This window comes from Artibeus jamaicensis, unplaced genomic scaffold, assembly GCF_021234435.1.
Source record: "Artibeus jamaicensis isolate MK-2021 breed Jamaican fruit bat unplaced genomic scaffold, CSHL_Jam_final contig_475, whole genome shotgun sequence".
NCBI lineage: Eukaryota > Metazoa > Chordata > Mammalia > Chiroptera > Phyllostomidae > Artibeus > Artibeus jamaicensis.
In genome coordinates, this window is record NW_026521852.1 from 875,970 (window position 1) to 903,581 (window position 27,612).

General features: G+C 38.5%; 1 protein-coding gene across 1 annotated transcript in view; it reads right to left on the reverse strand.

Annotated features, from left to right (window-relative positions):
* The window catches only part of CR1 (complement C3b/C4b receptor 1 (Knops blood group)), a 133,135-nt gene that overhangs the window by 31,162 nt on the left and 74,361 nt on the right, over positions 1–27,612 (reverse strand). Inside the window, 14 exon segments of the mRNA XM_053667902.1 lie at positions 107–286; positions 2,298–2,525; positions 6,162–6,247; positions 8,243–8,345; positions 8,443–8,619; positions 10,143–10,538; positions 12,613–12,698; positions 15,382–15,481; positions 16,015–16,194; positions 18,369–18,587; positions 22,435–22,520; positions 24,519–24,621; positions 24,719–24,895; positions 26,417–26,812. Coding sequence (XP_053523877.1) covers positions 107–286; positions 2,298–2,525; positions 6,162–6,247; positions 8,243–8,345; positions 8,443–8,619; positions 10,143–10,538; positions 12,613–12,698; positions 15,382–15,481; positions 16,015–16,194; positions 18,369–18,587; positions 22,435–22,520; positions 24,519–24,621; positions 24,719–24,895; positions 26,417–26,812 — 2,517 coding nt within the window.

Consider the following 27,612-nt stretch of genomic DNA (forward strand, 5'->3'; position numbering starts at 1 on the left):
TAAGGTGAGGCAACCTTTAAGGCAAACTTTGAAGGTGATATGTCTCACCTTCAAAATCAAAACAAATCAAGTCAGATCCCACAAATGCTTTGATCAGGTTACTCACGTTTACAGATACTTTTGGCACTTGACCAGACCAACTTTTCTAAACAGGTGATAGAGAACATATTCTCAAAATACCCAGGGGAACATTTGTAGTTCAAAGATGTCCCAACTGGAAACTCAGACCCATCAGTTAGGGCTGTAGGCGTGGCAAATAGAAATTGTTCTGGAGCTTTACAGTAACCTGGAGACCAAAACCACAGGAATACCAAAGTGAGCAATGAGACTTCCATTTTACCTGCCTTTCTCTCCAAGTAAATGGATATATGGGATCACAGAAACAGAGTCATAATAATTGCAAAAGTTTTCTTCTTCTTGAAGTTACCTTAAAATGTTTTTTTCCAACAAAACCTAGTCATAAAAATATTTTTGCCATGTCAATACCATTCACCTTTCTGGACTTTCTTCTCTTATTTCATACATCAGTCCTCCTGTCAGAGTGTCTGTGCCAAGAGTTAACCACTCACATCCTCATACATTGGTGTTAATGTACCAGTGCATATTGAGGCACATTTTACCATCTTTTTCCACTTATTCCTCCCTGTTCCTTTTCCAGAATGTCATTATAAGCTGCCTCTTTGGCACTAAATAGCAGTCACCACTTGCTATTTAATGATGCATCCCCCCATAAGAGGTCCCCCCCATAAGATGCATCCAACCAGAATCTCAAAATCGGAACTTACTTAGAGTAGAGGTCTTTTTATATATAATTAAGGTGATGATCTTGAGATGAGATTATACTAGATTACTGGAGTGGGCCTAAAGTCAATGACTGGTGGTTTCTTTGTAAAAGAGAAAAAGGGATTTGAGAGGCAGAGACGCAGGGGAATAGGCCATGTAGAGACAGAGTCAGGGATTAGAGTGACGTATCCACAATCTAGGAGTACTAAGAAGCTGGAAAAGGCAAAGAAGGATTCTCTCCTAGAGCTGTAGAGGGGAATGGGGCCATGCCAACACTTTGATTTCAGATTTCTAGCCTCCAGATTTGAGAGAGAATACATTTCTATTATTTGAAGCTACTTAGTTTCTGGTCATTTGTTATAGTGGCCCCAGAAAATGAATAGACCATTCTCTTTCTGCTGCTGAACTAGACATTTAAGGACACGAACAAAATGTATTAAGCTACTAAGTGGCATCCTCTAAGAAGCTATGTCTTCTTTGTGAGAAGGTATATTGTGTGCTTCATATTTTGAAATAGAGTCTGAACTCTGCTATCTCTTCTTTGGAGGAGACTGCTTTTGTTTGTCAATTTAGTGAGCCTGACCAAAGTCTATGCATTTGCATTTAAAGAAATCTCACTAGATTCTGATCTATACAGCCCAGTTGGAGGATGAGTGAGCTCAAAGAGAAGTTAAATGCTTTTGATCATGTGTGGCCTTTTCTCATTAGATTGGATTGCTCTTTTCTCTCAGGACTCCCGTGTAGAGCATGTGGTATTGCAAGGCTGGTGCCACCCCTGAGTCTACTCCAGGTTCCATTCTTAAGAAGGCTTACTACCATTAAGAAGGCCATTCTTAGGTGAGGCCTCAAGGACCAGGCAATCTGCTCCAGTCCTTAGAGAGAAATAGTCTCTTCCTTTTCATAGGATTTTACTTGAGCTGATTTTCTTTGCTTCTTCTCACTCCCAGAGTTGAAGGACAAACATTAAAATGGGGTCCTGAGGTAAGCTGACAAACAAGTGTACTTTGAGTTGATGTCTTTAGATCCAAAAGTAAAGTGAGTCCTTTTGTTACTTAACCTATTCAGCATAAGACTAGCTAATAAATAATATCTATAATGCCAGTTTTATGTTTTGCATGCCCATGAACTTGTGCAGAGCGTTTCTTAGTTATCTTGATATTTGTTAGTGTTCACAGACATTTGTTTTCCTGTCCTCTCCAACAAATACATTTTTCTTCCTGATTCACACAGGAAGTGCATACTGCCTTCTCCCTGCCCAGCCCCTTGGCACCTCTTACCCTACTCTCCTTACCACTTAACCAGCAAGATAAGTTATTAATTAGCACCTCCCCTACTCTCAAACATAGCTTGGTACTGCTGGAACCATCTGTTTTAGCTATGGAATAAAATATTGACACTTCCAATTATGACAAAGATAAACTCACAAGTAAATACTACAATCTTATTGTGGAAATATGAAGGATCTGGTACAGATGTTCTGAACCCATTTAGGGTATGTGGAGGTGGGTACTGACCAAGAGGAACAGAAAGTTCACAGTGAGGGGGAGGGCCACTCCAAATCCCATTCCCGTGACTGTCACTTGTGCAGCGGATGGTGCTCTCCCCTATGAGATTGAAGGTCATCCCTCTGTCAGCATGGGAGTCACATGTGTAAGATATTTCTTTTCCATAGGGAATGTTTCTCAGAGAAGTTCCTGTGTGGTTCCCATTAAGGATTGCTGGAGGATTTGGACAGAAGATTTCTAGAATGAAGACAAGAGCCATAAATTACATTAAAATGTTTATATTTTAACCTGACTCAATTTTAGTTATGGGATGCTCTGATGATGTTGCCACTAAAAAAAAAAAAACAATTACACTCTTAGGGAGAGTATAGATTGCAAAACACATATGTTAGTTCTTTGCTGGGATGCAGCTAAATGAAATGACACCTAAATCAATGTTTATTGCAAAAGTCCAAAAATGACTTTAGCATCCTAAACTCTTCAGAGAGTTAAGATTTCTGGATAATTGAGAGCTTATTCATTTGAAGTAAACAGAAATTTCTTAACCACATTAACAAGAAAATCATTGATTTAATAAGAAAATCATCCATTAACTCAATATGCAGGTTTTTGAGCACCTGCTATAATATATCAAACACAAGATAGACAAACTCTTTTCACATCAAGGATCTTCATTTTAAAGAAATCCTTCAAAATATATTATACATTTACTCTTTCTTCATTAGTGATGAAATCTTGTCTTGGTGACTTGAGGCTAACATTCTCAAAAATAAAATGTTGACAGTAACATCAGAATAAAGTGAAACATCCTCTATACTTCTGTGAATGCTCCAAAATGCTCAGCAATGTTATGACTTTTGAGATACTTATTAGTTTTTACAGGTTTTATTCCTCACTGAAGAAACACGTTTCTTCTTTTTTTTTTTTTAAAGATTTTCTTTATTTATCTTTTAGAGGGAAAGGGAAGGAGAGAGGGAGAGAAACACCAATGTATGGTTGCTTTTCGTGCGTCCCCTGCTGGGAATTGGCCTGCAGGGAACTGGCCTGCAACCCAGGCATGTGCCCTGACTGGGAATCGAACCGCGATTGTCTGGTTCGTAGGCCCGTGCTCAATCCACTGAGCTACACCAGCCAGCTGTTTCTTCTTTTGAATGGAACTATTTGGAGAAGCTCCCTTCTGGTTTGATCTGTATTTGGGAAAAGGATACTGCAGCTTGATAGAATCAGGGATAAGCTAATCATAGGGTGGAGTAGCTTAATTAATGTTTATACACTAGCAAGCAATTTTAGGTATATCTTTGGGTTGATGTGAGTATTTTTTTACTTCATGATTTATAACTACACTTTAAGAAAGTTAATACTTTCCACTAGGTGACTTCCAAATACGAAAGATCTAATTATCAAGTTTCATTATATAAATCAGTACAAAAAGTACAAATACTTCTAAAGCAAAATATTCATGTGAAAAATTCTATTATAAAACATATAATGAAACAACATTCTGTCTGATTTAGTGAAGAAATAAATGACAAACTAGACATTTTGGTAGTGTTTCTGTATTTAACTCACTGCCATGTTAAAAACAAACAAAAAATAACTCTTAATTTGATTTCCCTCTGCTGCTATAGTTTAATTTCTCTACATATTTTACATTAGAATTTCTTTAAGATGTTGTCTATGAATTTTTACTCCCTTTATTTCCCCCTTGAACTCATTCCAATCAAGCTTGTGCACCCACAACTGTACTGAAATTGCTTTTGCCAAGGTTACTCATTATGTCCAAGTCACTGTACCCAATGATAATTTTCTGACCTCCTCTTATTTGATCTTTCTGTAGAATTTGATATGGTTGCTTGGTACCATTTTCCTAAAAGAATTTCTTCACTTGGCTTCCAAGATACGCTCATCTTCCTGCTTTTTCTCTTAATGTACCAGCTGCTTCTTCATCTCTTCTGCACATTCCTTCTCTTGTTTCTGAGTTCTTATTGTTGGATTGACAGAATTTAGCCCCTGCCTCTATTGTTCTCTGGCCACAGTCATTCCCTATGTGACCTTATTTAGTCTCCATTTTAATCTCTATGTGTAACCCATCAAAAAATTGTGTCATTTCTACCTTCCAAATGTATCCATAATTCGAGCACTTCTTATCACCTCAGCCACTGGTATCCTGGGACAACATTTGTGATTAGATTTTGTAGTAGCTTCCCAATTTGCACCCTCAGACCTTCTTGGCTATACCTGACTTTTGGCCACTTAGCTGCTTTCCTAATCTAGCACACTCACTGTTCCCTCACTTGCAAACAACATTGGCTGTGTCAGCCTCTGCAGGGGTGAAAGACGGGCACCTAAACAGCCTCTGCTATTCTGCTGCAGTGGAGATCAATGCAGCTCCCACATCCAAGCTAATACGACTGTATGCATGATCACTTCGGCTCCTTCTACTTCCAGGCTTAGATTGAGTACCATGCTGCGGGTCATGTGAGGTCCCTAGAGTCTGAACATAGGGATGAGTTAACACAACATGGAAACCAGGGGCTTAATATTCTTGGAATAAACATGAGACAGGAGACAGAAAAGATCCAAGAAATATGTTCCTTTTCCTCTTTCTGATAAAGAGTTTTGGTTCCATATAGATGTTTTATGTGACCAAAAAACCAGCTTTCTTTCTTGTGAGGCTTATGGCCACCTTGGTAACATAGTATCATTTATTTATTTGCTGTTTTTTCCTCCTTGCCTCTATTTTTCTCCTCCTTCAGTATTGCTGCTCTGGGATTATATTATACCCTCCGATGGAACATTGTAATATAAAAATTTCCTCTGGTACTATTTCTGGGGAATCTCCTTCTAAGATATACCCATTCAAGTTATTTCTCTCTAGAGTAATGAGTTATATCATTAAAAGTAAGTTAAACTGTGTTACTTTTCTGGTCACAATACTCCAATGGCTTTCCATCTTGCTCAGAGTGAGAACAAGTTCTTACAGATTACTTTTCTTTTATCACCTCCTACTACTGTTGTATTTGTTAACTCTACAAAAGCTGTATAAGCTTCTGAGAAAATGTTAGGACAGGGTTTTCAAAGAAAATGCCAAGAATATCTCTGCCTTGGGACTTTCTCTGCACTTTGTGCTCCATCTGAAGGGGAGATTCTTTCTCTAGGTATTCATATTGGTAGCCAACTAACTGCTCTCAATGCTTAAATGACTGCAATTACTTTCTCAGTGAGGCCTTCCTTAATCACCTTATTTAAAATGAAAACTTTCTTCTTTCCCTGCCATTCCTTACTCCTATTCACATAACTAGTCTATTACATTACCTTGGTTGTTTTCTTAATAACACTTAATATTATTTGAAATTATTTACTTATTGTTCCTTGTTTACTTGCTATTTTTAAGAATCTTTATTTCTGTCTAAGAATATAAATAACGTGGAAGCAGGGACCTAGTCTATCTTGTTTATAGGCATAATCCAGGAGTCTACAAGGCTGTTTGGGACATAGTAGGTGCTAAAAAATGTATATAAATGAATACAGGTGATTCAGAAAATGATAGGCTGGAATGTGTGCATCACTTTTGACAGGAAAATTTGACAAAGCTTCAGGGCACAAATTTCTCTCCACCTATAAAGCACTTCTCCCATTTATAGCACCATAGTACGCAACAAATATTTTGTGGATGGTACCAAAAACCATGATGCTCAGGGTCACTCTTCCAAAAAACATTCCTTTTAACTAATACAACAAAGAAATATTTCACACAAAAACAAAGATAAACAGAGCAGCAGACACTTAATAATTTCATGGAACAAAAACACAGTAAGAAAATTTTTAAAAAGGACAAAATTGCAGACCTGAACAGATATTCCTTCTACTCACGTTCACACACAGGGACACTGCTATTCCAAAGGCTTTCCATTCCAGCCAAGACACAATGACTAGCAGAACTGCCTTTTAGATGGAATCTAAAAAAGAGAGAGGTAATGAATAGGTGAGTTGGTTTAGCCAAAATGCCATTCAGTTTGCCAAAACTCTAAGCATCTTAAACCAACAGATGGCAGAGGTTTGCAGGCCACTCCAATCTGGACAGATCATGGCCTCCAGGAGGGGAGAACAGTAAAGCACTGTGAGCTGGTCACATAACATGCAGTCCCAGCCTTGAAGAAGGCAGGCATAGCAGAGCAGCCATCTCCTTGATCCTGGACTCAGACTTTGAGAAGTGAATCTTTAGCTGACTGTTCCAACACAAACCTGATAAATCTCTACTCAGTGCCCTGATGAGAAAATCAGTTTTCTAATGCAATGGCTGCCTAATTCTGTTAATGAGAGACTAACTAAAACTTCTCCCAGTTTGGACTGAAAAAAACAGAGAATAACTTCAAAGAGAACAAAGGCTGTTCTTTGGTCTCTACATCTGTGATGGCTATGAGGGAAGCTCCCAACAGTACACTGGGCCACTGGAGACTAGGTTTGAATATTCTAGGGAAAAAGGAAAGGAGATCAGAAATTATTTTGTATGAAACCATTAAGAATTCTCAATGTTATGTGGGACCCTGGTGGCTTCTAAATCTTATCAGGTACTCCCACTGGGTGCCTGCCAGGATGCTTTGGAACAGTCCGAGACAGGTCTTTCATTGCTCACACTTGATCCTTCCCATGCCCAGATGTGCTCACACTGAAAAGCACCAGATTCACATGAACTTGATGTTTTAGGCAAGTTAATGACCTTACCTAAAATATCACATCAGCTACCATGATCACAATTCAGAACACTTAACCTATCACCAAACAGAAGATATATGATTATATTAAAATGCTTATTATTATACTCTTGCTCCTATTATAAATTTCACTTTTGATGGTAAAAAAAGACTGATATTTCTTAAATAATCTTAATTATTTGAAATAAGCTTTTTGTAACATACCAAACTTTTCTTGGGACTCTACAAATTACTTTTATTCCCCTCTGCTTGGGAAATGTGTTTTTTTCCACACAACATACAACACATGTATTCATAGCCATTCATTGTATTATCTTTATGCATGCCATTTAATATATGTTCCAATTTTTTCTTCACGTTTCATTACTTCCACCTGTTTCTTATTCTCAATTTTCTTTTAGTTTGTTTTTTGCTTTTTGTTTTTTGAATTATTTTATTGTTGTTCAATTACAGTTGTCTGCATTTTCTCTCACCACTCCCCTCCACACCAGCCAAACCCTTCCTCCTCTCTTGGTTTTGTCCATGTGTCCTTTACAGTAGTTCCTGGAAACCCTTCCCTCCATTAATCCCTCCAACCTTCCCTCTGGTTACTGTCAGATTTTTCTTACTTTCAGTGTCTCTGGTTATATCTTGCTTGCTTTTTTCCATTTGTTGATTACATTTCAGTTAAAGGTAAAATCATATGGCATTTATCCCTCAGTGCCTGGCTTATTTCACTTAGCATAGTGCTCTCCAGTTCCATCCATGCTGTCTCAAACACCTGATATCAAACTGTATTACAATGCCACTATAAACAGACCACCCTCGTACTGGCACAAGAACACACCTAGACCAAGGGAACAAAACAGACAGCCCAGAAATAAACCCAAGTCTGTATGGTCAATTAATATTTGACAAAGAAGGAAGAAACATAAAATGGAGTAAAAAGATACTCTTCAACAACAGGTGTTGGGAGATCTGCCCAGCTACTGGCAAAAAAAATGAAACTCAATCACCAACATACACCAAACACAAAAATTAACTCAAGGTGAATAAAAGACATAATATAAGTCACAACACCTACAAGTCCTAGATAAAAACATTGGCAAGAAAATCTTACTTCTACTTTTCTTATACACTTTCAAAATTTAATGCTCCTGAGGTAGCTTTTTTTTTTTTTGCCATACCCAAACTTCCCATTTTGAATTAACTTCTAAGTCCAATTTCGGTCTCCAGAAGGCCTGGCAAGCTCACACTCACCCCTCATCACAAACGAAGGACACTTTTGCTCCAAGCTCGAGATTAAGTGGAAAGAGCACATGGCCATTAGGAAGTTTGTCCAGGAATTTCGCACATGATTTCACTGAAAAAAAAAAAAAAAAAAGGAAAACAGGTAACCTAGGCAGGTGGAAAGTAAAGCCCCAAGCTAAAAATTTCAAACGGGAGAGGAGCGTATATACCTGCACATCTGGGCGCTGCGGGGCTCCAGTCCCCCTGGGGTGTACAGCGCAGAGAGGCCGCCCCTCTGAGGTCATAGCCAGGCTCACAGCTGTAGAACACTTCCTGCCCAGGGGAGAAGTTGTCCTTGTCACTGAGGGTGTGCTTACCATGAACGATTTCTGGAGGCAGCTGACATACTGAGGAAAGAACAAGTAAAAGTTATTATAAATTATGGGGAAATATTTTTTCCTAAATCTTAACTCTACTAAGGAGTTAAGAGACTCCAGGATAATTAAATTAGAGTGGTTTAGGTCTAACCAAGAAAGACAACTGATACCCCAATCTCTCTGCATTTTACTCAGGTGGAAATTAAGAATAAGGGAGAGCTGTAGCCAAAGTCCACACATGAGTAACAGCTAGAGAATTAGAACCTACTCTTTCCCTGCACAAGGTTTGAAACACAAGCATCAGTTCACCAGGCACAGGACCACTTCTTCTGGTGCTGGCTATTTAGAAAAAAGTTGTTAGTATTGGTGGGATTCCCCATGCACATATTTGCTAAAGGTCATCTAATTTACAGCTTCATCTTTCAGATAATGAGAAGATTGTCTGAGTGTAAATCTATTTAACAGATTTCCCTTCATCTCTGTTATGGTGTCCTTGTGACCGAAGTGTAGTAAAATTCTTATCTACATCTGTCTGTCCTCCCAGCTGCTCTTTCAGTGATCACACAAGCTAATGCAGGATGGTGGAAGAACTGTAAGCTTCATCTCTATCCCTGTGTATCCATCACAATTATTTACCAGGCCACTCCTAAGCCAGCAATTATGGCATAAGGAGACAAAACAAGCCATCAAGAACAAAAGCCCCTCAATATTCTGGCCCTCGTAACCAGAGGGCACATTGCTTAGAGACTATGTGAGTCAAGGTTTAAATGCCTCCATAAGCAGCCCTTTGGATGTGTGCTTAGGACATGAGAACTGATTTGAATGTCAACCTAATGGCTATCTAATGAAAGATGAATGAAAAATCTCTTTGTCTTTTAGGAAGCTGCTTTCACTTTTAACTGCAGATTCCTCATGGTAAAATGTAGGATGTGGAACAGAACAGACACACCCTGAGGTCCTTGTGACTATTCTGAAGCTAGACTAATGGTCTTGATAAACAGTCTTTCTGTCTGTGATGGGTGCTGATAGGAATATGGAAAGAAGCACAGCATTCAGGCTCCAGGGTGTGACACACATGCATTCAATTCTTGGGTATGCCACTTACTGGCACCTGATTTGGACAATTTACTTAACCTCTGAAAGACCAAGCTAACTTCACTGTCATACAGATAAATGATTAAGACTAATTCAAAGGAAGGTTGTAAAGAGTTGATGAGATAGTGCATGTAAAGTACTTATCACAGTTGACTGGAAAGTTCACATCCTTTTCCCCATGTAACTGAGGGCCAGTAGTGCAGCCTCAGAATTATCCAACATGAAAGTCCCAAATATCTCCTTTCTTGATTAATTAAGCCCTTGCTTCTCCATGTAAAGGCACAAGCACAGCATGTGTGCACACACATATCCCTTCTTTATTTCATGCTTCATCCAGGGAAACTTGACTCACACTGCTCACCACCCATCTTCCTCCCAGAACATACACCAATACCATGCCTGGTCCTCCTACAGCTCGGGTCCTCTGCAGGCCCCTTCAAAGCCTCAGTCAGACTCACCCCGGGAGCAGCTGGGCAACTCTGGCTCCCATTTGTTTTGGGCCTGGCATCGCACACTGGAGGGTCCTTTCATGACAAAGCCAGGCTCACACCTAAACCTCACGATTTCATTTAAGGAGAAGAAGCTTCTGTTCTCAGACACCCTTATTCCATTTTCAATGTCTGGAGGGGTGCATTTATTAGGTATGAAGCACTGAGGTGGAGGGCCGCTCCAGGTGCCAAAACGATTGTCTTTGCTGGTGCAATATATTGACTCGTCACCCACGAGGACAAACTTTTCCCTTGTCTTTGTAGGATTGCAGCGATATTTCACCACCGTTCCGTAAGGAAAATACTCTCTGTTGGTGCTAAAGAAATCTCCGTTGGTGATGCCCGGGGGTGGCCTGCAATGAATACCTAAAGAGGGGACAGCAAGGAAAACAAAACCTCGATATCTTATAAGTTATATTTATACTTGGTGACAATTGGGTTTTTTAAAAATCCAACTCAATGAATATGAATTTAGTCTCAGCACTTCTGCTCTTGTCTAATCTTTTCTAAGGTACAGACATGTTTTTGCATAACTGTAGATTCCATGATCACAATATGATGGCTCCTGTCCTTCCTCCTCCATCAATGTCATTTCAATGAATGTGTCATGTCTTAAGTGTCTCATATTGTGTGAACTTTTATGTCATTTCACTATAATTACTTCAGTTCTCTTTCTATAGAAAGCATTTGGCTTTATTCTATTGGTTAGCAATATGATGTAGCATACAGTATGGCATCTTTATCAAATAAATACAAACGGAATCTCTGGCACAACTAATAAAATAGAGGTAAAGCACAAATACAAAGTTTCATACATGGCACAATAATCACAGATTCAGAAGTCATAAAAATAACCGAGTATGTGTTCTAGTGTACCCTATTAATTTGGAAAATGTGAGTATTAAGAATATAGTGTCAATATTGCCATATTTTGCCAATATCGAGTCAGAAAAATGGAGGATATAGCAGTGGGGAAAATGTATCAAAATGCCACTCATAAAACATTTCAAAAAACACATGTCACTTTATGGACAAATTAAATCTAATATCTAAATATCAGATCGCTCCTAGGTATTTTAAAGCATTCCAAAGCATACAATGTATTTTCTATCATTTTTTGGCAGGTATACATTAACGTAAAAATATTTTATTTATTTATTTATTTATTTATTTATTTATTTATTTATTTTACTTTAAAGTATTTAAGAAGACACATATTTCTGGTAGAACATTTATAAAATATAAATGAAAATAATCTTTCAGTCCATTATCTAGAAGCACCACTGAGAGCCCTTTAATGTGTAATCTTCAATACATGCAGACACACAAACCATATGTTTTCCAAAATATCTCTGTTGTCTTAATAATATTTCAGTGGAACATGTACTGTACAATTTCATTTCAAAGAGCTGTCTCTCTTGGCTAATGAATTCTGGCACATTTTAAACTTTTTATTTTTTTGCTTGCAAAACTCATGCCTTATCCTTTTGATTTTTCCCATTGTGGGTATTTCTCTTTAGTTGTAAATAATACACACATACAAAGTACTAATGTATTCAGTGCTTTGAAAACTGATAAACAGAAATTTTTTAAGCACAAAATGAAACTCATTATAATAAAAAATTGTATTTTCTTCCAAAGAATCATCTCACATCTGTTTGGAGATCCTTATTTCTGAAACACTGAAATACGATCAACATTTACATTGTTTTGACTTTTTCACTATCACAAACAACAATGCAGGTAAATATTTGCATAGCGACACCCTTGCAGAAATCATGGGAATTAGATTTTAAGAATAAATCATAAATGTCAACTTCTTAGTGTAAGGCATGAACACAATTGAGGGTTGATACCTATCATATACTAGCTTCTTAGAGATTTTGTTCCCATTTATCCTCCCAGTGTCTAGGTTTGAGTGTGTTGATTTCTTCACATTATCACCAAACCCAGGGTAGATAGCCTCTTTGTATTCTATGTTAATTTGCAAATGCTCATACTTCTTCCTACCCAAGGTGTAGGAAGCTCATATTCTAAACATCTCACAGGAAGACAGCATGCCATGCCATTGTTCAAAGAACCAGGAGGAAGGCAGTGCATGACCTGATGTTGAGAGTTGGCAGAGAGGAAGCTAGGCTACTTTCACTAACTTTGCATTTGTTTACAATACTGAAGTGAATGATCTTCAGACTGGGAAATGTTCAACCAATAAAAGAGGAAGCTGGGGGGCTCTTTTAAATAAATTATATGCCAAGATAAGGAAAAACCAGAAGGAACTAGGAGCTTAGAACACTGCAAGCACTTTTCAGCATATAACCATTTTCTTTTGAAATATTGGAAGAATATCATTGCCAAGAGGGGTCAGACTGATTCTAAGTAATTTCAGGGGGGCAATGCTAGGATTAACTGATGGGATAAATAGGAAGAGAGTTTAACTCACGTTCACAGAATGGTGGCTCCATATCCCAAATGACAGTATTACCCGAGAGGATACATTGGGCAGATGCGTGGCCAATGAGACTGTACCTAAAGGTAAAATGTGAAAATTATTCTATCCACCTCCCACCAGCTTCCGCACAACCTGAATACAAGGCAGATTTGACAAGATTTCATCTGGGGGAGTCTAAGGACTAGCATAAACTCCACTTGTTTGATCTGGGTTTTCTTGTTTCTCTTTTCCTATCCTCTAACTCTTGTGAGGGCTACTTCATCTTTAATTTCTCACAGTAATACTCTGCTTCTTAGTTTTTGGCTTCATTATGTATTGCACGAGGCACCAAAATAAACAATCCTTTTGTAAACCTGTTTAATACTTTACCTCTTCATTTCTGTATTTTTCTCATATTATTATTATCACCAGTTTTAAACCTTGGCATTTTCCTAGTATACATATATAGTTAGCACTGCTATGTCATTTTAATTTAGGCATGGTTCTTTAAGCATCATCATACACAGTGCCCTTGATCTTGTTAGAGCCTTTGCATTTTATGTATGAACCAGAAAGGTGAACTATTTTAGGTGTTCCAGTAAACTGGAAGTTAAATGTCCAATTTTTATTTCATTAGATATTTCATTTCATGTGTGCAGATTGCATATATACACAAACATTCATACTTAGGTCTATTTTCTCAATTTTAGTGTCATCAAAATATGTATGGTTTGCCTATCCCCTATGTAATGTAGGTATAGCATATCTTTTCTTGCTCTCTCCCATTTTTTCAAGTTTTATGAATACATTTTATAACTTTAGAGATTGTTATTTAATTATTACATTGCAAAGTTTCAATTTTGAACAATTAGTTCTATCATTCCAGTTAGTTTCTTAACTTTGTTGAAAATATTTGACCAAGCTTTTTGAAAATGATGTGAATTTTTTTTGTGGGGGTTGCAAATTTTACATCACTGATAGCATTTTTATGCTTCATCATTTTTTTAAAAATTATTTCTGGACAGCCTGGACTTTTTCCACTGTGTATACTTATGTTGCCATTTTTCTATGAATGTATATTTGGAGGCTATAGAAATGAATATAGCTGGGCTCATTAGAAACACTATCTTCAGCAATTTAGTAATGGAAAGGATCAGAGTTACATCAATGTTCATCGACATTTTTGCAGGGTTTATAGTTATGAATTTCCCTTCTGAAGTGCTGAAGTTATTAAAATCCTTTTATTTTTCTTCTATCATATTTAAAGTAAATTTCTTGGTATGGCATTGGTATGGCATATAATAATATTTATAGGCTGCTAGTGTACAATTCTATAATAGATCATCTGTATATTGCAATGAGTATTTGCCACCCAAATCTAATCTTAAAGTTAAAGTTAAAAAATACATACGCCAGACATTTTTGAAAAGTCTTCCCAATCTCTTGGAAGCAACTGTTTTGTGAGAAGACATACTGATTCCTCAACTTCGTCTGTTTACATTTTTTCTGTGATTTGTCATGAGATTGATGGTTTGTTGTTTCATACTATAGACAGGTTCACCTCACTTGGTAATGAAAGATGAAGAAGGTACAGCCAGAGTATTTAGAGACTGTACTTAAAAGTGCTCAGAGAAAGAGAAAGTATTTAGATTTGCTCTAATTTTACTTTGTCAGATTACATGTACTATGGTCTTCTAGGCCTTGGGTGGCAAATACATTTGCTGAGGACAGACCAAAATGACCTTCCAGTGCCAATTCTGGCACAAATGTAGCCCAGATTCTCTAATGGGCTCAGCTGCTCAAAATGAGAGTACAGTCAAGAGTCCACTGTGTGCTGAGCAAGGGTAAACACCAAGGGCAGGACAACCACCTAGTATACATTTTATGTCAGACATTTTCACAGGGGTCTATTGCAGGCTAAATAGTTTTCTTCAAAAAGATATGTTAAACTCCTAAATCCCAATCCCCATGAATGTGGCCTCATTTGGAAGTAAGGTCTTTGAAGATGTAATCAAGACTACATGAGGCCATTAGGGTGGCCCTAATCCAATAGGAATGGCATCTTCATAAAAATGGAACTCTGGACATTAAGCCATACAGAGAGGAGAAATTCTGTGTGTGGTGAGGGGGAAGAAGGTGACACACAGACACAGAGGGAAGATGGCCATGGGAGGACAGAAACAGAAGTGGGAGTGATGTAGCCACATGCCAAGAAGGACTGAGGCTACCAGGAGCTGGCAAAAGTAAGGAGAGAACCTCCCTCTGGGGCTTTGAAGGGATCATGTTGTGCCAGCACCTTAATTTTGAACTTCTGGACTTCAAAAACTGTCTGAGAATACATTTCTGTGGTTCTCAGACACCCAGTTCCTGGTACTTTGTTATGGCAGCCCTAGAAAACTAATAGTGCATTTACCTTGAAGATTTGTTTTCCCACTCAATGCTCCATGGGCTTCCCTTTATTCCAGCAATGTGCACTGTGTTAGGACTGTTTATACGGTTTCACTATATGGTTTGACTATACTCTCCCCACATTTTCTTCCTTTGTACCTGGTGAGGACCTTGATTTTGTTATATGCACTGTAGTGTTTTCCAGCAAGATTAACAGATTTCCCCCTTTATCTTGTCATACCTTTGTTCATTTCAATCAGACACCGAAACATGTAGGTTCAGGCTTTTAAGCAGCAGATGGTTATAGTCTAGTCTCCTTTCTACTGCCATGTGACTAAATGGTAGTATTGCCATTCTGCAAATCTTGAATCAAAGATGTTACTGCCAACTTACCCTCTATTACAAGTATAATTAATTCTGGATCCAAACTGGGTGTTTGTGTCTACATGTACCATGCCATTCAATGGATCTGGAGGAGTTTTACATACTTTACCTGTGGCAAGAAACAGAATTTTGGAGCCAGAGTAATATGAACTTTTATAGTACATAAGGTCCCAACCTCACTGTATAGCTGTCCAACAAGTACATACAATTCTGAAGGTTCCACAGATTTTTGACTTACCCAACTGAGTTGGGCTGCTTACTAGACACCATGTTAACACAGACTTCTCATCTAGACCTGTCTTATCTCTACCTGAAATTTGTCATCAAAATGTAAAGGTTAATTATGGCCTTATTGCATACTAGTATAAACTTTTTCTTCTTACCTGGTTATTCAAACAATTTATCTTCTCTATTTTTTCCTGTAAAACATGTTTCATTTCCTGCAAATACTTCTTGGAAAATTCTCATGAAACAAACACATCAACTAACAATTAGGGATGATCTACAACACTGACTTACATCCACCTGTGGGGGCACTTGTGAGAAGCAAAGTTTCCTTATCTCTAAACTTGGAAAAGATTAGATAAGATCCTATGGATAATTTGACAGACACCGTAAAGCTCCAATGCAGGGTTTACTCACGTTGACAGACATCCTTGGCACTTGACCACTCCAGGTTGTCTAGACAACTGATAGAGAATGACTTTCTATAGTACCCAGGGAGGCATTCATACTGTAGTGATGTCCCAACAGGAAACTCAAATTCATTGGTTTGGATTTTCAGCTTAGCAAATTGAAAATGACCTGGGGCATTACAGTAACCTAGGAAACAAGATATCAAGAACAGCACATTTAATGTAAAGATACCCAAGGACCTTATTTCTCTCTCCTGTTGGAGTTGATGCCAGAGTGAAAGAAACTTTTTAGTCCTGGAGAGATCATTTCCACCTAACCTTGGGAGGGGAAGTTCCATTATTAGCACATGTCCATTAGAAAATATACTTCCTGAAAGGGCATTCCACTCTTTGGTCATTTTGCTCATATAATTTACTGTACAAAACAGCTCCAATTCAATTTTCCACATTTTTTGGGGGGGAAAGAGCTCTCTTGCCCAGGTTCCACCATTCCTGTCTGGTTTCTCTGTTCTTTAGTGCATCGAAACCCCCATGGAGGGCTCACAAGTGTGATCAGAGAACACAAGGTATTTCTTGACACTAGGAAGAAGCCACTAGTTCTGTAGGTCTGATTCCTAAGCAAGCCACTTTGACACAAGGGGGAACCGATAGCATCTCCTCAAAATAAACAAACTAACATACTACATTTGCCATTATGAGAAAACATTGTTGGAAGTGTATATTGAATTAAATTCTACTTAAAGCTCCATGCCCCTATGGCCTATTAGCTCTAGGCTCACTTTGGGTTCAAAATGTGTGAATCCAATAAAGTACATATGCTTAGGAAAATAGAAATCACTTCCACTTTGGTTGACAATACCCTCTTTTTTAGTTTCTCTTTCAGCTGTTCTCCACCTCCCTTCCAATCACTTATTCAAACAGAAATGGTTATATCACAACCAATTCTGCACCCAGAACTTTTTTGGTTGGAAGATTATAAAGCAATTTCTCAACTCTTGAGATTATTCAATAATTTCTCTACATATAAATATTGGCTTATTTTCAAGATATTCCACAGGATATTAGTTTACTTATATCACCCTTTACTTTTATCTTGCAGCTGAAATATTAGCTTTACTAGCTTCCAATTCAAGGAGTCCCAATTATGATTGAAATTTACCCCTAAGAACAAATCACATATGAAGATGTCTCCAGTCTAATCTATCTAATAAAACAAGGGTTGCCATTTCAGATAGGGTTGTGATGAAAAACAAAATCATAGAACTTAAGGGAAGACTATGTCTCATTATAGATTGAGTAAGTATGGACTAGGTCTCTACATTGGTAAACAGGCTCATAAGTGCACCTGACATTGAAGCCATTGTGATAGAGAAGGGCAGTGAGGACAAAAATGACTTCTGAGAAATTTCCCTTGGTCTTTTTCCTTTTAGGATTTTTCTTTTCTCTCAGAGTTTCTTAGTAGTCAGTAAGTAATATCAAGACTAGGGTCCCTTCTACAATTCACTTTCTCCTTTCTGTGTTTATGTCCTGAAGATGGATGTCTTAGAGTGGTGGGTGTCTTAGGAAACCTTCTCCAGACCTTGGAAATACACACTCTTTATTTTGCATTCTCCTTTTGGTTCACATTCCTTTTCTTTTCATTTCTACTGAAGTGAGAAGAATTCAATGACTAAAATTACTGGGGGCAAAGAACCAAATAAGCATTATTTTAATTTACAACCTAGGCCAAACTGGCTGAAAGAATCTATATTGTGCCCTGGCTGGTGTAGCTCAGTGGATTGAGCTAAAGGACTGGGAACTAAAGGGTTGCCAGTTCTATTCCCAGTCAGGGCACATGCCTGGGTTGCAGGCCAGGTCCCCAATAGGGGGCACATTAGAGGCAACCACACATTGATGTTTCTCTCCCTTTCTTTCTCTCTCCCTTTCCCTCTCTTTAAAAAAAATAAATAAAATATTGTTAAAAAATAGAATCTATGTTGTTTGTCTACAATGCAATTTAAAGCGATTTTGCCAGGCTTTGTTCTCTCCTGGACTGTGCTTCCCTCCAAGTCTATGGATGTCATAACTTATGTGAGTTAAGGTCCTTAAAGATTTACTTTCAATTCCTATGCTTTGAAAACATTTTTCTTCCAATTCTAGTTAAAATTAGAATCACCACCCACTACCTTGCTCTCTCTTCTCCAACCCTGTAGAAGTTAGGTCCTCAAACTTTCATGTTGACATATCGTAAAATCATTTATTACTAATTTATTATTTAATTGTGCCCATGCACAAAAAATATTGCACTGTACTTACAAGACTTTGGGAGTTTTGTTTTGAGTATTCTGGAACCATTTAGGATGTGGGGTAGTGTGCACTAACCTGGATGTCCACAGCGAGGGGCAGGGCTGCTCCAAATCCCATTCCCTTGACTGTCACTTGTGCAGCGTATGGTGCTCTCCCCACTGAGAATGAAGGTCGTCCCTCTGTCTTTGTGGGGGTCACATGTGTAAGTTACTTCTTTTCCATAAGGAAAGATTTCCAGAGGTTTTCCTGTGTGCCTTCCATTATGGATATCTGGTGGATTTGGACATAAGATTTCTGGAAAGAAGGCAAAGGCTGTAAGCTTCACTGAGGAGTTTTCTCCAGAGGTATTCCACAGTCATAGGGTGTTAGAGTTGGGGCTATCTAAAAAAAATTTATGACAGTATGTCTTTGGTGTAGGCCTTTGATGAGATGAGCCAAATGAAATAAGATCACACTGTCATTTTTCATTGAAAAAATACAAAAGAAGTGGGTTATCTTGAATCTCCCTGATAATTGAATCTTCTGGATAATAAAACTTGACACACTTAAATTAAGTTCCAAAACTTTTAAAAAATCCCTTTGAAATTTAACCCATTGAAGTACTTAATACCTGTTAGTTGGGCAGTTATTCTGTGCCAGCACTTATCAGGGCCCTGGGATGCAGCACGATAAAGTCATTGTCCTCCAAGGAGCTTCATTCTCGAGAAATATTGCTAGAATGTCTCCACGTGTACTAATTATCCTAACGACATGTAACGACATGAAACTCCTCCTTGATAACTTTTTAAATATATTTGATTGATTATGCCATTACAGTTCTATTTCTCCCCTTCATTCCCCTCCACCCTGCACACCCCTCCCCCACCATCCCCCCCTTTAGTTGATGACCACGTGTCTCAAGATCTTTAGATTCTATATTTCCCACACTATTCTTGCCCTCCCCCTATCTATTTTCTACCTACCGTCTATGCTACTTATTTTCTGTACCTTCTCCCCCCTTCTCCTTCTCCTACTCCCCTGTTGCTAACCATCCATGTGATCATCATTTCTATGGTTCTGCTCCTGATCTAGCTGTCCTCTTAGTTTGCTTTTGTTTTAGGTGTGGTTCTTAATAACTGTGAGCTTGCTGTCCTTTCACTGTTCCATCTTTTTTATCTTCTTATTCTTAGGTAAGCCCCTTTAACATTTCATGTAATAAGGGCTTGGTGATGATGAACTCCTTGAATTTGATCTTATCTGAGAAGCACTTTATCTGTCCTTCCATTCTAAATGAAAACTTTGCTTAATAGAGCAATGTTGGATGTAGGTCTTTGGATTTCATGACTTGGAATACTTCATTCCAGCCCCTTCTTGCCTGTAAGGTCTCTTTTGAGAAATCAGCTGACAGTCTGATGAGAACTCCTTTGTAGGTGACTGTCCCCTTAGCTCTTGCTGCTTCTAGAATTCTCTCTTTCATTTTAATCTTGGCTAATGTAATGATGATGTGCCTTGGTGTGTTCCTTCTTGGGTCCAACTTTTTTGGGACTCTCTGAGCTTCCGGGATTTCCTGGAAGTCTATTTCCTTTGCCAGATTGGGGAAGTTCTCCTTTATTATTTGTTCAAATAAGTTTTCCACTCATGGCTGTTCCTCTTCCCCTTCTGGTACCCCTATAATTCAGATGTTGGAATGTTCAAAGATGTCCTGGATGTTCCTAGGCTTCTCCTCATTTTTTTTGAATTCTTATTTCTTTGTCCTTTTCTGTTTGGTCATTTTTTCCTCTTTCTGGTCCACTCCTTTGATTTGAGTCCCAGTTTCCTTTCCCTTACTATTGGTTTCCTGTGCATTTCCCTTCATTTCAATTAGTTTAGTTTTCATATGTTCCTCTAATTTGTGACTATAATCAACCAGTTCTGTGAGCATCCTGACCACCAGTGTTTTGAACTGTGCATCTGAAAGATTGGCTATTTCTTCATTGCTTAGATTTATTGGCTCTTTGGCTCTGAGTTGTTCTTGAGCCATGTTTTGATCTGTTTCTGCCTGTTATGTATGAGTAGGTGTTCACCAGGGTGGGGCCACCCAGGTCGCTGGTTTGTGATGCTGTGTGTGTGGGCAGGGTCAGAGAGGGACAATGGTGGTCCCTTTTGCCACTTTCCACCACTTGGGCCTGCACGGTCTGTCTCACCGCTTCGCTCCTTCACCGGTTTATCTGTGCTCGAATGTGTGACTGTGGTCAGCCCTCAGTGAGTCCACTGCCTTGTGCCCTCAGTGGGTCCACCCGGTACTCCACACCTGGGATCCGCCTACAGCTGCCTGTGCGTGTGGGTTGCGAGCTCGGGTGAGTCCAGTGGATCTTCCCTGCCCAACCCTGATCCACTGCTGGCTCTGCCCCTCTTACTGGTTTGGCTGAAGGGTTTGTTGTTGTCAGACTTCCATGTAGTTCAATTTTCTGTGGTTTGGCTATGTTTTTGTTGTTAAAACTTTGTTGTTTTTAAACTTGATTGTGTGAGAAGGTGCAGTGCTTTCACCTATGCTTCCATCTTGGCGGAAGTCTTCCTTGATAATTTATTTATACTGGCCATCAATGTTGATTATGACAGCATGCTGATACAATGAATTGAAGCATCTTTGGCCATTGTGATAATTCTAAACCATTCAGATTGCTTTCTTTTTTAAAATGTATGAATCTCTTTATTATTTAATTTTCTTCTTTACTTTTGGCAAGTCTTCGAATAGTTACTTCTCTCTATTATTTGCTTGTCTGTTTAAAACAGTTCCCTCCTCAGTTCTAATTGGCATTTCTAACTAGCCTTAAGGTTTGGAGGAAGCTAATTCAACTAATAAGAGTCATGAAAAATAAGAAAGATAGTTCAGTCAATAAGTGAGCTCTAATACATGTCACTAGGCCAGCCACTTATTATGTCTCATCAAGAAACATTGGGTTTCATGGATAGCAGACATCTACATATAAGCTATTCTCATATGTTTTACTATAGAAAGTACATTTGATGTCTGAGTATATTTCTAGCAAAATAAACATTGTAGTAATATTTTATATATACATAGATGTGGGTATATATATATTCTAATTTTTAATACCAAAAGACAAAGCAAAGTCTCATCTTCTGTTGGGCAACATATAAATGGGCAGAATGGAAGAACTTGGTATTTACATTACACAGTGGAGAATCATTTATCAGCTTATTACTTCTGAATCATGCAATACAATTTATTCAGGTACACATTTTGAGAGCACAAGGAGTATTAAAGTGCTTACCCCATGAAATGTTGCTCCTGACTTTCCCTTCATTCTTTCATTTCTCTGATCTGTCACATCCATATCACTTATTTGTCCTCTGTATTTCCTGATCATCTCCCCACTTGGGTATAAATAATATGGGGAGAGGGAATTAACTGGTTCACTGCTATAACACCAGTACTGAGAAGAACATCAAGTACATAGGATGGACTCAGTAAATAGTTGTGGGGATAAATGAATTTTTTAAAAGATACAGACTCATAGATAGAGAATGGGGTGACAGTTCTGGGCAGTGGGTGGGGGGTAAAAGGATTGTGCTAAACAGAAAAAAACATATAAAAGACAACAACAGTGTGATGATTGCCAGGGTCTGGGAGCTGGATGGAGGTGAAAAAGCATTAGAGGGGATAAATAGTAATAAAAATACAATAAAAAGAACAATTAAAATACAAAATAAAAGTGGTGATGTGCATCTAAAGTGAAAAAAAGGTCTTATATTCATATGTTAGAAGACAAATCGAAAAATTTTAGAGTGATTGCATCCTGATGGTAGAAAAATGAAAAATAAAAAATTAGGAAAGTAAGAAAGAAAAAATTCATCAAAGATTCACATTATTTAATCTTTCCTGACCTAAATGGGAACTAGGATATATCGCATAGAACACAGAATTCAAAATGACAGAGAGAGCAAATGCTTCCCCAAACTCATGGTGCACAGCAATCTGCATCACAACAAATTGATCACAGATAAATACTAGTAAAGTCAGCAACTATTTCACAATAATTCAGATTAAAAAACAAGACCATGAAGGGATGGCCATGGTATGGCCACCCATGTTTGCAAGTCAAAATATTAACCAGGTTAAAAAAAAGAAATTGTCCTAAAGTGTTTTCCTTCTACTCACGTTCACACACAGGGACACTGCTATTCCAAAGGCTTTCCATTCCAGCCAAGACACAATGACTAGCAGAATTGCCTTTTAGATGGAATCTAAAGAAGAGAGAGGTAATGAATAGGCAAGCTGGTTTAGCCAAAATGCCATTCAGTTTGCCAAAACTCTAAGCATCTTAAACCAACAGGTGGCAGAGATTTTCAGGCCACTCCAATCTGGACAGATCAAGGCCTCCAGGAGGGGAGAACAGTAAAGCACTGTTAGCTGGTCACATAACATGCAGTCCCAGCCTTGAAGAAGGCAGGCATAGCAGAGCAGCCATCTCCTTGATCCTGGACTCAGACTTTGAGAAGTGAATCTTTAGCTGACTGTTCCAACACAAACCTGATAAATCTCTACTCATTGCTCTGATGGGAAACTCAGTTTTCTAATGCAATGGCCACCTAATTCTGATAATTTGAGAGCAACTAAAACAGCTCCCAGTTTGGACTGAAAAAACAAAACAGAATAATTGCAAAGAGAACAAGGGCTGTTCTTTGGTCTCTACATCTGTGATGGCTATGAGGGAAGCTCCCAACAGTACACTGGGCCACTGGAGACTAGGTCTGATGCTGTAGGGGGAAAGGATAGGAGATCAGAAATTACTTCGTATGAAAGCATCCAGAATTCTCAATGTTATGTGGGACCCTGGTGGCTCCTAAATCTTATCGGGTTCTGGCATTGGGTGCCTGCTGGGATTCTTTGGAACAGTCTGAGACAGGTCTTTCATGGCTCATGTTTGATCCTTCCCATGCCCAGATGTGCTCACACTGAAAAGCACCAGATTCACATGAACTTGATGTTTTAGGTAAGTTTAATGACCTTACCTAAAACATCACATCAGCTACCATGATCACAATTCAGAACACTTAACCTATTACCAAACAGAAGATATATGATTATATTAAAATGTTTATTATTATACTCTTGCTCCTATTATAAATTTCACTTTTGATGGTAAAAAAAGACTGATATTTCTTAAATAATCTTAATTATTTGAAATAAGCTTTTTGTAACATACCAAACTTTTCTTGGGACTCTACAAATTACTTTTATTCCCCTCTGCTTGGGAAATGTGTTTTTTTCCACACAACATACAACACATGTATTCATAGCCATTCATTGTATTATCTTTATGCATGCCATTTAATATATGTTCCAATTTTTTCTTCATGTCTCATTACTTCCACCTGTTTCTAACTCTCAATTTTCTTTTAGTTTGTTTTTGCTTTTTGTTTTTTGAATTACTTTATTGTTGTTCAATTACAGTTGTCTGCATTTTCTCTCACCACTCCCCTCCACACCAGCCAAACCCTTCCTCCTCTCTTGGTTTTGTCCATGTGTCCTTTACAATAGTTCCTGGAAACCCTTCCCTCCATTAATCCCTCCAACCTTCCCTCTGGTTACTGTCAGATTTTTCTTACTTTCAGTGTCTCTGGTTATATCTTGCTTGCTTTTTTCCATTTGTTGATTACATTTCAGTTAAAGGTAAAATCATATGGCATTTGTCCCTCAGTGCCTGGCTTATTTCACTTAGCATAGTGCTCTCCAGTTCCATCCATGCTGTCTCAAACACCTGATATCAAACTGTATTACAATGCCACTATAAACAGACCACCCTCGTACTGGCACAAGAACACACCTAGACCAAGGGAACAAAACAGACAGCCCAGAAATAAACCCAAGTCTGTATGGTCAATTAATATTTGACAAAGAAGGAAGAAACATAAAATGGAGTAAAAAGATACTCTTCAACAACAGGTGTTGGGAGATCTGCCCAGCTACTGGCAAAAAAAATGAAACTCAATCACCAACATACACCAAACACAAAAATTAACTCAAGGTGAATAAAAGACATAATATAAGTCACAACACCATACAAGTCCTAGATAAAAACATTGGCAAGAAAATCTTACTTCTGCTTTTCTTATACACTTTCAAAATTTAATGCTCCTGAGGTAGCTTTTTTTTTTTTTTGCCATACCCAAACTTCCCATTCTGAATTAACTTCTAAGTCCAATTTCGGTCTCCAGAAGGCCTGGCAAGCTCACACTCACCCCTCATCACAAACGAAGGACACTTTTGCTCCAAGCTCGAGATTAAGTGGAAAGAGCACATGGCCATTAGGAAGTTTGTCCAGGAATTTCGCACATGATTTCACTGAAAAAAAAAAAAAAAAAAGGAAAACAGGTAACCTAGGCAGGTGGAAAGTAAAGCCCCAAGCTAAAAATTTCAAACGGGAGAGGAGCGTATATACCTGCACATCTGGGCGCTGCGGGGCTCCAGTCCCCCTGGGGTGTACAGCGCAGAGAGGCCGCCCCTCTGAGGTCATAGCCAGGCTCACAGCTGTAGAACACTTCCTGCCCAGGGGAGAAGTTGTCCTTGTCACTGAGGGTGTGCTTACCATGAACGATTTCTGGAGGCAGCTGACATACTGAGGAAAGAACAAGTAAAAGTTATTATAAATTATGGGGAAATATTTTTTCCTAAATCTTAACTCTACTAAGGAGTTAAGAGACTCCAGGATAATTAAATTAGAGTGGTTTAGGTCTAACCAAGAAAGACAACTGTTACCCCAATCTCTGCATTTTACTCAGGTGGAAATTAAGAATAAGGGAGAGCTGTAGCCAAAGTCCACACATGAGTAACAGCTAGAGAATTAGAACCTACTCTTTCCCTGCACAAGGTTTGAAACACAAGCATCAGTTCACCAGGCACAGGACCACTTCTTCTGGTGCTGGCTATTTAGAAAAAAGTTGTTAGTATTGGTGGGATTCCCCATGCACATATTTGCTAAAGGTCATCTAATTTACAGCTTCATCTTTCAGATAATGAGAAGATTGTCTGAGTGTAAATCTATTTAACAGATTTCCCTTCATCTCTGTTATGGTGTCCTTGTGACCGAAGTGTAGTAAAATTCTTATCTACATCTGTCTGTCCTCCCAGCTGCTCTTTCAGTGATCACACAAGCTAATGCAGGATGGTGGAAGAACTGTAAGCTTCATCTCTATCCCTGTGTATCCATCACAATTATTTACCAGGCCACTCCTAAGCCAGCAATTATGGCATAAGGAGACAAAACAAGCCATCAAGAACAAAAGCCCCTCAATATTCTGGCCCTCGTAACCAGAGGGCACATTGCTTAGAGACTATGTGAGTCAAGGTTTAAATGCCTCCATAAGCAGCCCTTTGGATGTGTGCTTAGGACATGAGAACTGATTTGAATGTCAACCTAATGGCTATCTAATGAAAGATGAATGAAAAATCTCTTTGTCTTTTAGGAAGCTGCTTTCACTTTTAACTGCAGATTCCTCATGGTAAAATGTAGGATGTGGAACAGAACAGACACACCCTGAGGTCCTTGTGACTATTCTGAAGCTAGACTAATGGTCTTGATAAACAGTCTTTCTGTCTGTGATGGGTGCTGATAGGAATATGGAAAGAAGCACAGCATTCAGGCTCCAGGGTGTGACACACATGCATTCAATTCTTGGGTATGCCACTTACTGGCACCTGATTTGGACAATTTACTTAACCTCTGAAAGACCAAGCTAACTTCACTGTCATACAGATAAATGATTAAGACTAATTCAAAGGAAGGTTGTAAAGAGTTGATGAGATAGTGCATGTAAAGTACTTATCACAGTTGACTGGAAAGTTCACATCCTTTTCCCCATGTAACTGAGGGCCAGTAGTGCAGCCTCAGAATTATCCAACATGAAAGTCCCAAATATCTCCTTTCTTGATTAATTAAGCCCTTGCTTCTCCATGTAAAGGCACAAGCACAGCATGTGTGCACACACATATCCCTTCTTTATTTCATGCTTCATCCAGGGAAACTTGACTCACACTGCTCACCACCCATCTTCCTCCCAGAACATACACCAATACCATGCCTGGTCCTCCTACAGCTCGGGTCCTCTGCAGGCCCCTTCAAAGCCTCAGTCAGACTCACCCCGGGAGCAGCTGGGCAACTCTGGCTCCCATTTGTTTTGGGCCTGGCATCGCACACTGGAGGGTCCTTTCATGACAAAGCCAGGCTCACACCTAAACCTCACGATTTCATTTAAGGAGAAGAAGCTTCTGTTCTCAGACACCCTTATTCCATTTTCAATGTCTGGAGGGGTGCATTTATTAGGTATGAAGCACTGAGGTGGAGGGCCGCTCCAGGTGCCAAAACGATTGTCTTTGCTGGTGCAATATATTGACTCGTCACCCACGAGGACAAACTTTTCCCTTGTCTTTGTAGGATTGCAGCGATATTTCACCACCGTTCCGTAAGGAAAATACTCTCTGTTGGTGCTAAAGAAATCTCCGTTGGTGATGCCCGGGGGTGGCCTGCAATGAATACCTAAAGAGGGGACAGCAAGGAAAACAAAACCTCGATATCTTATAAGTTATATTTATACTTGGTGACAATTGGGTTTTTTAAAAATCCAACTCATTGAATATGAATTTAGTCTCAGCACTTCTGCTCTTGTCTAATCTTTTCTAAGGTACAGACATGTTTTTGCATAACTGTAGATTCCATGATCACAATATGATGGCTCCTGTCCTTCCTCCTCCATCAATGTCATTTCAATGAATGTGTCATGTCTTAAGTGTCTCATATTGTGTGAACTTTTATGTCATTTCACTATAATTACTTCAGTTCTCTTTCTATAGAAAGCATTTGGCTTTATTCTATTGGTTAGCAATATGATGTAGCATACAGTATGGCATCTTTATCAAATAAATACAAACGGAATCTCTGGCACAACTAATAAAATAGAGGTAAAGCACAAATACAAAGTTTCATACATGGCACAATAATCACAGATTCAGAAGTCATAAAAATAACCGAGTATGTGTTCTAGTGTACCCTATTAATTTGGAAAATGTGAGTATTAAGAATATAGTGTCAATATTGCCATATTTTGCCAATATCGAGTCAGAAAAATGGAGGATATAGCAGTGGGGAAAATGTATCAAAATGCCACTCATAAAACATTTCAAAAAACACATGTCACTTTATGGACAAATTAAATCTAATATCTAAATATCAGATCGCCGCTAGGTATTTTAAAGCATTCCAAAGCATACAATGTATTTTCTATCATTTTTTGGCAGGTATACATTAACGTAAAAATATTTTATTTATTTATTTATTTA